At 41.1% G+C, this 12,500-nt stretch overlaps 1 protein-coding gene across 1 annotated transcript in view; it reads left to right on the plus strand.

The window, feature by feature from the left end:
• The window catches only part of LOC137630606 (uncharacterized), a 181,347-nt gene that overhangs the window by 161,951 nt on the left and 6,896 nt on the right, over window positions 1-12,500 (plus strand). Inside the window, exon 4 of the mRNA XM_068362198.1 lies at window positions 11,328-11,440. Within this exon, the coding sequence (XP_068218299.1) occupies window positions 11,328-11,440 (113 nt within the window). The remainder of the gene's footprint in view (window positions 1-11,327; window positions 11,441-12,500) is intronic.

The following is a 12,500-nucleotide window of genomic DNA, read 5'->3' on the forward strand; positions in this document are numbered from 1 at the left end:
CATGAAAAATTATGCAATGGCTTCACAATAATGAAAATATCTGCGCATTTGATAGATATGAGGTAAACGAAGAAAAATTGTATGTGCACCTGTACAACTCCAGGACCCAAACAATGACACTAATGCAATTTCAAGTCGCCAACCGACACGATGTCTTAAAGAGATTCAGAATAATTCCGGAAGACGTACACAATAAGACACGACCGTGGCTTATCTTGTTTATGACGTCTTAATCAAATTCTTATCGTGCCTGACATGCAGTCCTATTCTTATCATTATTACTAACTGAACTGAATCCCTAGTTTAAAGGTTTAAAGGCCGCTCATGAATGGTGGAGGCAGGGGACAGTGACACGGTCTAGAAAGCAGGACAATGCCCTAGAGATTGACCATATATACATGTAATCGGCGCCCAAGCCCCTAATCAACCCAAGCTACGACCAGGGAATGCCTTGCAAAGGCCGCTGACGACTCAGCAGGCAGACCTATAGCCTTCGCCAAAACTCCCATCATAAGCTCACGAGGATGGCGAGGTTGCAGCGACCAAAGGAACTAACGACTTTGATGGAAACTCGAATCTCAGTCTGGGAATCACCAAGCAAGGACATTACCAAGAGGCCCCCACTAAGAACAATGCTACAATATCGCAAGCTTAAGGGCTCCAGCATGGAAAATAGCCCAGTGAGAAAAGGAAATAAGGGAATTAAAAAAAATATATATAAGAGGTAATCAATAAAAAATATAAAATATATCAAGATCGGTAAGGTTTAAATAGATCCGCCATATATAAACTAGGAAGAGAAACTTGTGTTAAACTGTTCAACATAAAACATTCGGTGCAAGTTCCCGACTTGTTTGCCTTTCACCTAAGGTTCCTGACATGCAGTCCCTTTCCTATTCCTTAGTTCATTTTACCTTTAGCTTAAGTTTCCTGACATGCAGTCCCTTTCCTATTCCCGAGTTCATTTTGCCTTTAGCTTACGGTTCCTGACATGCAGTCCCTTTCCTATTCCCGAGTTCATTTTGCCTTTAGCCTAAGGTTCCTGACATGCAGTCCCTTTCCTATTCCCGAGTTCATTTTGCCTTTAGCCTAAGGTTCCTGACATGCAGTCCCTTTCCTATTCCCGAGTTCATTTTGCCTTTAGCCTAAGGTTCCTGACATGCAGTCCCTTTCCTATTCCCGAGTTCATTTTGCCTTTAGCCTAAGGTTCCTGACATGCAGTCCCTTTCCTATTACCGAGTTCATTTTGCCTTTAGCTTAAGGTTCCTGACATGCAGTCCCTTTCCTATTCCTGAGTTCATTTTGTCTTTCGCTTACAGTTCCTGACATGCAGTCCCTTTCCTATTCCCGATTTCATTTTGCCTTTAGCCTAAGGTTCCTGACATGCAGTCCCTTTCCTATTCCCGATTTCATTTTGCCTTTAGCTTAAGGTTCCTGACATGCAGTCCCTTTCCTATTCCTGAGTTAATTTTGCCTTTCGCTTACGGTTCCTGACATGCAGTCCCTTTCCTATTCCCGAGTTCATTTCGCTTACAGTTCCTGACATGCAGTCCCTTTCCTATTCCTGAGTTCATTTTGCCTTTAACTTAAGGCTCCTGACATGCAGTCCCTTTTCTATTCCCGAGTTCATTTTGCCTTTAGCTTAAGGTTCCTGACATGCAGTCCCTTTCCTATTCCCGAGTTCATTTTGCCTTTAGCTTAAGGTTCCTGACATGCAGTTCCTTTCCTATTCTTGAGTTCATTTTTCCTTTCGCTTATGGTTCCTGACATGCAGTCCCTTTCCTATTCCCGAGTTCATTTTGCCTTTAGCTTAAGGTTCCTGACATGCAGTTCCTTTCCTATTCTTGAGTTCATTTTTCCTTTCGCTTATGGTTCCTGACATGCAGTCCCTTTCCTATTCCCGAGTTCATTTTGCCTTTCGCTTACGGTTCCTGACATGCAGTCCCTTTCCTATTCCCGAGTTCATTTTGCCTTTAGCTTAAGGTTCCTGATATGCAGTCCCTTTCCTATTCCCGAGATCATTTTGCCTTTAGCTTAAGGTTCCTGACATGCAGTCCCTTTCCTATTCCCGAGTTCATTTTGCCTTTCACTTACGGTTCTTGACATGCAGTCCCTTTCCTATTCCCGAGTTCATTTTGCCTTTAGCTTAAGGTTCCTGACATGCAGTCCTTTTCCTATTTCCGAGATCCTTTTGCCTTTAGCTTAAGGTTCCTGACATGCAGTCCCTTTCCTATTCCCGAGTTCATTTTGCCTTTAGCTTAAGGTTCCTGACATGCAGTCCCTTTCCTATTCTTGAGTTCATTTTTCCTTTCGCTTATGGTTCCTGACATGCAGTCCCTTTCCTATTCCCGAGTTCATTTTGCCTTTAGCTTAAGGTTCCTGACATGCAGTCCCTTTCCTATTCCCGAGTTCATTTTGCCTTTCGCTTACGGTTCCTGACATGCAGTCCCTTTCCTATTCCCGAGTTCATTTTGCCTTTAGCTTAAGGTTCCTGATATGCAGTCCCTTTCCTATTCCCGAGATTATTTTGCCTTTAGCTTAAGGTTCCTGACATGCAGTCCCTTTCCTATTCCCGAGTTCATTTTGCCTTTAGCTTAAGGTTCCTGACAAGCAGTCCCTTTCCTATTCCCGAGATCCTTTTGCCTTTAGATTAAGGTTCCTGACATGCAGTCCCTTTCCTATTCCCGAGTTCATTTTGCCTTTCGCTTAAGGTTCCTGACAAGCAGTCCCTTTCCTATTCCCGAGATCCTTTTGCCTTTAGCTTAAGGTTCCTGACATGCAGTCCCTTTCCTATTCCCGAGTTCATTTTGCCTTTAGCCTAAGGTTCCTGACATGCAGTCCCTTTCCTATTCCTGAGTTCATTTTGACTTTCGTTTACGGTTCCTGACATGCAGTCCCTTTCCCATTCCCGAGTTCATTTTGCCTTTCGCTTAAGGTTACTGACATGCAGTCCCTTTCCTATTCCCGAGTTCATTTGGCCTCTCTCTTAACGTTCCTGACATGCAGTCCCTTTCCTATTCCTGACACTCATTTTGCCTCTCTTTTAAGGTTTCTGACATGCAGTCCCTTTACTATTCTTGATTTCATTTGCCTCTCTCTTAAGGTTTCTTGACGTGTAGTCCTTTCCCATTCCTGAGTTCATTTGGCCTCTCTCTTGAGGTTTCTGACATAAAATTCCTTTCCTATTCCTGAGTTCAAATTGTCTCTCTCTTAACATTCTTGACATGCAGCCCCTTTCCTATTTCTGAGTTCATTTTGCTTCTCTCTTAAGATTCCTGACATGCAGCTCCTTTCCTATTCCTGACACTCATTTTGCCTCTCTTAAGGTTCTTGAAATGCAGTCCCTTTGCTATTCCTGACACTCAGTTTGCCTCTCTCTTAAGGTCCCTGACATGTAGTCCCTTTCCCATTCCTGAGTTCATTTTGTCTCTCTCTTAAGGTTCTTAACATGCAGTCCCTTTCCTATTCCTGACACTCAATTTGCCTATCTCTTTAGATCCCTGCCAGGTAGTCGCTTTCCTATTCCTGAGTTCATTTTGCCTCTCTCTAAAGATTCCTGACATGCAGCTCCTTTCCTATTCCTAAGTTCATTTTGACTTTCGCTTACGATTCCTGACATGCAGTCCCTTTCCTATTCCTGAGTTCATTTTGACTTTCGCTTACGGTTCCTGACATGCAGTCCCTTTCCCATTCCCGAGTTCATTTTGCCTTTCGCTTAAGGTTACTGACATGCAGTCCCTTTCCTATTCCCGAGTTCATTTGGCCTCTCTCTTAACGTTCCTGACATGCAGTCCCTTTCCTATTCCTGACACTCATTTTGCCTCTCTTTTAAGGTTTTTGACATGCAGTCCCTTTACTATTCTTGATTTCATTTGCCTCTCTCTTAAGGTTTCTTGACGTGCAGTCCTTTCCCATTCCTGAGTTCATTTGGCCTCTCTCTTGAGGTTTCTGACATAAAATCCCTTTCCTAATCCTGAGTTCAAATTGTCTTTCTCTTAACATTCTTGACATGCAGCCCCTTTCCTATTTCTAAGTTCATTTTGCTTCTCTCTTAAGATTCCTGACATGCAGCTCCTTTCCTATTCCTGACACTCATTTTGCCTCTCTTAAGGTTCTTGAAATGCAGTCCCTTTGCTATTCCTGACACTCAGTTTGCCTCTCTCTTAAGGTCCCTGACATGTAGTCCCTTTCCCATTCCTGAGTTCATTTTGCTTCTCTCTTAAGATTCCTGACATGCAGCTCCTTTCCTATTCCTGACACTCATTTTGTCTCTCTTAAGGTTCTTGAAATGCAGTCCCTTTGCTATTCCTGACACTCAGTTTGCCTCTCTTTTAAGGTTCCTGACATGCAGTCCCTTTCCTATTCCTGAGTTCATTTTGTCTTTCGCTTACAGTTCCTGACATGCAGTCCCTTTCCTATTCCCGATTTCATTTTGCCTTTAGCCTAAGGTTCCTGACATGCAGTCCCTTTCCTATTCCCGATTTCATTTTGCCTTTAGCTTAAGGTTCCTGACATGCAGTCCCTTTCCTATTCCTGAGTTAATTTTGCCTTTCGCTTACGGTTCCTGACATGCAGTCCCTTTCCTATTCCCGAGTTCATTTCGCTTACAGTTCCTGACATGCAGTCCCTTTCCTATTCCTGAGTTCATTTTGCCTTTAACTTAAGGCTCCTGACATGCAGTCCCTTTTCTATTCCCGAGTTCATTTTGCCTTTAGCTTAAGGTTCCTGACATGCAGTCCCTTTCCTATTCCCGAGTTCATTTTGCCTTTAGCTTAAGGTTCCTGACATGCAGTTCCTTTCCTATTCTTGAGTTCATTTCTCCTTTCGCTTATGGTTCCTGACATGCAGTCCCTTTCCTATTCCCGAGTTCATTTTGCCTTTAGCTTTAGGTTCCTGACATGCAGTCCCTTTCCTATTCCCGAGTTCATTTTGCCTTTCGCTTACGGTTCCTGACATGCAGTCCCTTTCCTATTCCCGAGTTCATTTTGCCTTTAGCTTAAGGTTCCTGATATGCAGTCCCTTTCCTATTCCCGAGTTCATTTTGCCTTTAGCTTAAGGTTCCTGACATGCAGTCCCTTTCCTATTCCCGAGTTCATTTTGCCTTTCGCTTACGGTTCCTGACATGCAGTCCCTTTCCTATTCCCGAGTTCATTTTGCCTTTAGCTTAAGGTTCCTGACATGCAGTCCCTTTCCTATTTCCGAGATCATTTTGCCTTTAGCTTAAGGTTCCTGACATGCAGTCCCTTTCCTATTCCCGAGTTCATTTTGCCTTTCACTTACGGTTCTTGACATGCAGTCCCTTTCCTATTCCCGAGTTCATTTTGCCTTTAGCTTAAGGTTCCTAACATGCAGTCCTTTTCCTATTTCCGAGATCCTTTTGCCTTTAGCTTAAGGTTCCTGACATGCAGTCCCTTTCCTATTCCCGAGTTCATTTTGCCTTTAGCTTAAGGTTCCTGACATGCAGTTCCTTTCCTATTCTTGAGTTCATTTTTCCTTTCGCTTATGGTTCCTGACATGCAGTCCCTTTCCTATTCCCGAGTTCATTTTGCCTTTAGCTTAAGGTTCCTGACATGCAGTCCCTTTCCTATTCCCGAGTTCATTTTGCCTTTCGCTTACGGTTCCTGACATGCAGTCCCTTTCCTATTCCCGAGTTCATTTTGCCTTTAGCTTAAGGTTCCTCATATGCAGTCCCTTTCCTATTCCCGAGATTATTTTGCCTTTAGCTTAAGGTTCCTGACATGCAGTCCCTTTCCTATTCCCGAGTTAATTTTGCCTTTCGCTTACGGTTCCTGACATGCAGTCCCTTTCCTATTCCCGAGTTCATTTTGCCTTTAGCTTAAGGTTCCTGACAAGCAGTCCCTTTCCTATTCCCGAGATCCTTTTGCCTTTAGCTTAAGGTTCCTGACATGCAGTCCCTTTCCTATTCCCGAGTTCATTTTGCCTTTCGCTTACGGTTCCTGACATGCAGTCCATTTCCTATTCCCGAGTTCATTTTGCCTTTAGCTTAAGGTTCCTGACAAGCAGTCCCTTTCCTATTCCCGAGATCCTTTTGCCTTTAGCTTAAGGTTCCTGACATGCAGTCCCTTTCCTATTCCCGAGTTCATTTTGCCTTTAGCCTAAGGTTCCTGACATGCAGTCCCTTTCCTATTCCTGAGTTCATTTTGACTTTCGCTTACGGTTCCTGACATTCAGTCCCTTTCCCATTCCCGAGTTCATTTTGCCTTTCGCTTAAGGTTACTGACATGCAGTCCCTTTCCTATTCCCGAGTTCATTTGGCCTCTCTCTTAACGTTCCTAACATGCAGTCCCTTTCCTATTCCTGACACTCATTTTGCCTCTCTTTTAAGGTTTCTGACATGCAGTCCCTTTACTATTCTTGATTTCATTTGCCTCTCTCTTAAGGTTTCTTGACGTGCAGTCCTTTCCCATTCCTGAGTTCATTTGGCCTCTCTCTTGAGGTTTCTGACATAAAATTCCTTTCCTATTCCTGAGTTCAAATTGTCTCTCTCTTAACATTCTTGACATGCAGCCCCTTTCCTATTTCTGAGTTCATTTTGCTTCTCTCTTAAGATTCCTGACATGCAGCTCCTTTCCTATTCCTGACACTCATTTTGCCTCTCTTAAGGTTCTTGAAATGCAGTCCCTTTGCTATTCCTGACACTCAGTTTGCCTCTCTCTTAAGGTCCCTGACATGTAGTCCCTTTCCCATTCCTGAGTTCATTTTGTCTCTCTCTTAAGGTTCTTAACATGCAGTCCCTTTCCTATTCCTGACACTCAATTTGCCTATCTCTTTAGGTCCCTGCCAGGTAGTCGCTTTCCTATTCCTGAGTTCATTTTGCCTCTCTCTAAAGATTCCTGACATGCAACTCCTTTCCTATTCCTAAGTTCATTTTGACTTTCGCTTACGGTTCCTGACATGCAGTCCCTTTCCTATTCCTGAGTTCATTTTGACTTTCGCTTACGGTTCCTGACATGCAGTCCCTTTCCAATTCCCGAGTTCATTTTGCCTTTCGCTTAAGGTTACTGACATGCAGTCCCTTTCCTATTCCCGAGTTCACTTGGCCTCTCTCTTAACGTTCCTGACATGCAGTCCCTTTCCTATTCCTGACACTCATTTTGCCTCTCTTTTAAGGTTTTTGACATGCAGTCCCTTTACTATTCTTGATTTCATTTGCCTCTCTCTTAAGGTTTCTTGACGTGCAGTCCTTTCCCATTCCTGAGTTCATTTGGCCTCTCTCTTGAGGTTTCTGACATAAAATCCCTTTCCTATTCCTGAGTTCAAATTGTCTCTCTCTTAACATTCTTGACATGCAGCCCCTTTCCTATTTCTAAGTTCATTTTGCTTCTCTCTTAAGATTCCTGACATGCAGCTCCTTTCCTATTCCTGACACTCATTTTGCCTCTCTTAAAGTTCTTGAAATGCAGTCCCTTTGCTATTCCTGACACTCAGTTTGCCTCTCTCTTAAGGTCCCTGACATGTAGTCCCTTTCCCATTCCTGAGTTTATTTTGTCTCTCTCTTAAGGTTCTTAACATGCAGTCCCTTTCCTATTCCTGACACTCAATTTGCCAATCTCTTTAGGTCCCTGCCAGGTAGTCGCTTTCCTATTCCTGAGTTCATTTTGCCTCTCTCTAAAGATTCCTGACATGCAGTCCCTATCCGATTCCTGTGACTCATTTTGCCTCTCTTAATGTTCCTGACATGCAGCCCTTTCTTATTCCTAAGTTCATTTTGCCTCTCTCTTAAGGTTCTTGACATGCATTCCTTTTCCTATTCCAGAGAATTATTATACCTCTCTTATGGTTCTTGACATGCAGTGCCTTCCTTTTCCTGATACTCATTTTGCCTCTCTCTTAGGGTTCCTGACATTCAGTCCCTTTCCCATTCCTGAGTTCATTTTGCCTCTCTACACGTTCTTGACATTCACTCCCTCTCCTATTCTTGAGTTCATTTTGCCTCCCTCTTAAGGTTTCTGACATGCAGTCTCTTTCCTATTCCTGACAAACATTTTCCCTTTTTCGTAATGTTCTTGCCATGCAGTCCCTTTCCTATTCCTGAGTTAATTTTGCCTTTCTCTTAACATTCTTGACATGCAACCTCTCTCCTATTCCTGAGTTCATTTTGCTTCTCTCTTAACATTCCTGACATGCAATCTCTCTCCTATTCCTGGGTTCATTTTGCCTCTCTCTCGATTTTCCTGACATGCAGTCCCTTTCCTATTCCTGACACTCATTTTGCCTCTCTCTTAACGTTCCTGACATGCAGTCCCTTTCCTATTCCTAAGAGTAATTTTGTATCTCTCTTAAGGTTCATGACATGCAGCCCCTTTCCTATTCCTGACACTCATTTTGCCTCTCTCTTAAGTTTCCTGACATGCAGTTCCTTTCCTATTCCTGATACTCATTTTGCTTCTCTCTTAGGGGTCCTATCATGCAGTCACTTTCCTATTCCTAAGTTACTTTTGCCTCTTTCTTAAGGTTTTGACATGCAGTCCCTTTTCTATTCCTGACAAACATTTTCCCTCTTCCTTAAGTTCTTGACATGCAGTCCCTTTCCTATTCCTGAGACTCATTTTGCCTCTCTCTTAAGGTTCCTGACATGCAGTCCCTTTCCTATTCCTGAAACTAATTTTGCCTCTATCTTCAGGTTCCTGATATGCAGTCCCTTTCCTATTCCCGAGACTCATTTTACTTCACTCTTAAGGTTCCCGACATGCAGTCCCTTTCCTATTCCTGAGACTCATTTTACTTCACTCTTAAGGTTCCCGACATGCAGTCCCTTTCCTATTCCTGAGACTCATTTTGCCTCTCTTAAGGTTCTTGACATGCAGTCCCTTTCCTTTTCCTGAGAATTATTTTGCCTCTCTTATGGTTGTTGACATGCAGTCCCTTTCATATTCCTGGGTTCATTTTGCCTCTCTCTTAACGTTCCTGACATGTAGTCCCTTTCCTATTCCTGACACTTATTTTGCCTCCTAAGATTCTTGAATTGCTTCCCCTTTCCAATTCTTGAGTTCATTTTGCCTCTCTCTTAAGGTTCCTGACTTGCAGTCCCTTTCCTATTCCCGAGAATCATTTTGCCTCTCTTAAGGTTCCTAACATGCAGTCCCTTTCCTACTCCTGACACTCATTTTGACTCTCTCTTAGGGTTCCTGCCATGCAGTCCCTTTCCTGTTCTTGAGTTCATTTTGCCTCTCTCTTGAGGTTTCTGACATGCAGTCCCTTTCCTATTCCTGACAAACATTTTCCCATTTTCTCAAGGCTCTTGACATGCAGTCCCTTTCCTATTCCTGACTAACATTTTCCCATTTTCTTAGGGTTCTTGACATGCAGTCCCTTTCCTATTCCTGACAAACATTTTCCCATTTTCTTAAGGCTCTTGACATGCAGTCCCTTTCCTATTCCTGACAAACATTTTCCCATTTTCTTAAGGTTCCTGATATGCAGTCCCTTTCCTATTCCTGACACTCAATTTGCCTCTTCTTTAAGGTTCTTGACATGCAATCCCTTTCCTATTTCTGAGACTTATTTTGCCTCTCTCTTCAGGTTCTTGACATGCAGTCCCATTCCTATTCCTAAAACCCATTTTGCCTCTCTCTTAAGGTTCCTGACATACAGTCCCTTTCCTATTTCTGAGACTTATTTTGCCTCTCTCTTAAGGTTCCTGACATACAGTCCCTTTCCTATTTCTGAGACTTATTTTGCCTCTCTCTCAAGGTTCCTGACATACAGCCCCTTTCCTATTTCTGAGACGTATTTTGCCTCTCTCTTCAGGTTCTTGACATGCAGTCCCATTCATATTCCTAAAACCCCTTTTGCCTCTTTCTTAAGGTTCCTGACATACAGCCCCTTTCCTATTCCTAAGTTCATTTTGCCTCTCTTTTAAGGTACTTGACATGCACTCCCTTTCTTATTCTTGACTCATTTTGCATCTCTCTTAAGGTTCTTGACATGCAGTCCCTTTCCTATTCCTGAGTTCATTTTGCCTTTCTCTTAAGATTCCTGACAAGCAGTCCCTTTCCTATTTCTAAGAGTCATTTTGTATCTCTCTTAAGGTTCATGACATGCAGTCCAATTCCTGTTCCGGAGACTCATTCTGCAGTCCATTTCCTATTCTTGACAATCATTTTGCTTCTCTCTTAAAGTTCTTGACATGCAGTCCCTTTCCTATTCCTAAGACTCCTTTTTCCTCTCTCTTAAGGTTCCTGAGATGCAATCCCTTTCTTATGAGTTAATTTTGCCCCTCTCTTATGATTCCTGGCATGTAGTCCCATTCCTATTCCTAAGACTCATTTGCCTCTCTTATGACTCCTGATATGCAGTCCCCTTACTATTCCTAAGACTGACTTGCCTCTCTCTTACGATTCGTGACACATTCCCATTCCTATTTCTGAACCTCACTTACCTCTCACATATGATTCCTGACATGCAGTTCTATTCATATTCCTGAACCTCATTTTCATCTCTCTTATGATTCCTGATATGCAGTTCATTCCTATTCCTAAGACTCATTTGGGTCTGTTATATTAGAGAGAGCTAGCACGCTTATTCAATTTTAGGATACTCTACACATATTCCGAAAAAAAAAATTGTCAAATCGGTTTTATGTCTTTTACTTATTTCTTATCTTTTTTGAGTACTAAAACTACTTTTTTTTTTAGTTGTAAACACATCTTATACCTAAATTTTCCGTATTACTATATCTTTTATCTTCTATATAGAAATTTTTTCTAAGTATTTTTTCATGATTATTTGCATCTATAGACGTAGGAGGAGATGATGATGATGATGATGATGATTACATAAAATATAATCCCATCCCAAGAGAATCTTTCCAACTTTTCATGATAATATAGATCCTAAGAACATAAATTTAGAATTCTCGGAATCCAGACAAAAAGTTCACCACCCTCGCCTCCGTCTTTATAATACGATAATCCCCATATAAATAAAAGAGGGTTTTCCATAACTTTTCCGCTCCTAAGGATAAAAATAATCTTCAAATTAACTATACTTCTAATCCTTAGAATCCAGACAAAATATTCCTATCCCCTTTCTTAAAAGACAGTAATCCCCATAGGTATATGTAGCGCTGTCGACGGTGATTTTTCATAATTAACGCCTCTTCATAATAAGCTAATTCCCTTTAGTAAATATGTCCCCCCTTTTAATACTGCCATCCCCATATGATGATATATTTCCATGTAAGTGAATTTTTCTTAATTAGCCCACGCCCCTCATTATATGAAAATCCCCATATGCAAACGCACTCCCAATCAATTTTTATAATTAGTCTTACATGCTTCTGTTGTTATTCTTTTCTCCTGTAGCTCGTAAACTGCAGGTCGAGAGGTGCCTGGCACTCCAATCCGTCGGGAGGATCACAGCTAAGCCCAACTCATCCTTCTTAATCTCCGTCACTAGGACACGCCCAGTACCAGAGGTAGGTAAGAAGCGACTATCGCCGAATTAAAAGTACTTTAGATAGCTAATTACCATTTAGATTTCCTCTTTTTTTATTTAAGGAATTTCAGTGTACTATTTTGTCAAATGTACTAAGAGTATTATTTAGAAATAAAAATAATAGTTATAATGTTTAGGAAAATAATATTTATAATGTAAGTCTCAATAAAACTAAATGTGCCAATTAAAAAGAAAAAAAAGGTTCCCTTTGTAAACTACCTTTCACTTTTATTTTTTTTTAAAATAACACAACTTGACCTAGCTTAGCCTAACCTAACATAACTTAACCATCCCAGTTATCAATACAGCCCATTTCCACAATGAACAATCAGATTATTTTCACCATTGCCATTCTTTTACATCTTAAAGTGGAGATATAATTTTTAAGAAAGTTGTAGTGTATATATCCCTAACCTATAAGAAATAATGCGCATAAAATTCATTTCGAACTCACAGCATCACATGTAAAAGGCCTCCATCAAAAAAAAAAAAAAAAAGAAAAAAAAAAAAAAAAAACATGGATTTAGTCAAAAGCTTTCCGGTGTAAAGTTTTCAGGCTTGATAAAAGAAACCATTTCACAAAAATAGGAGAGAACATAGATAAAAATATCTTCAATTCACGTTCGACATGAATACAACATTTTTTATCGCTAGATATAGAACATATTAAGAATGATTTTTAGGATTACGTTATACTCATCTCTTTTCGAAATTTTATCCTGTATTATCATCAGCCTTCATATATATATTTGCAAAAAACCGGAATTATGCTATTTTTAAAATCTACATTCCTGTTAATTTATGGCTACCCAATCTTATTATTCACTTAATCACCAGCGTGTATGTATAATTAGCAATCGTACACATTTACTTATATATGCTGAGATGGGGTGTGACTGTAATTGAATGGTTGGTGAGATTGTTTAATGTGTGTTTTGTGTTGTCAATGGTACCAGTAGATTGGGTCTGTGCATGTATTGTACCACTATATAAGGGTAAGGGAGATGTGCATGAGTGTTGTAATTCAAGAGGTATTAGTT

This window comes from Palaemon carinicauda, chromosome 38 (assembly GCF_036898095.1).
Source record: "Palaemon carinicauda isolate YSFRI2023 chromosome 38, ASM3689809v2, whole genome shotgun sequence".
In the NCBI taxonomy this organism is placed as follows: domain Eukaryota; kingdom Metazoa; phylum Arthropoda; class Malacostraca; order Decapoda; family Palaemonidae; genus Palaemon; species Palaemon carinicauda.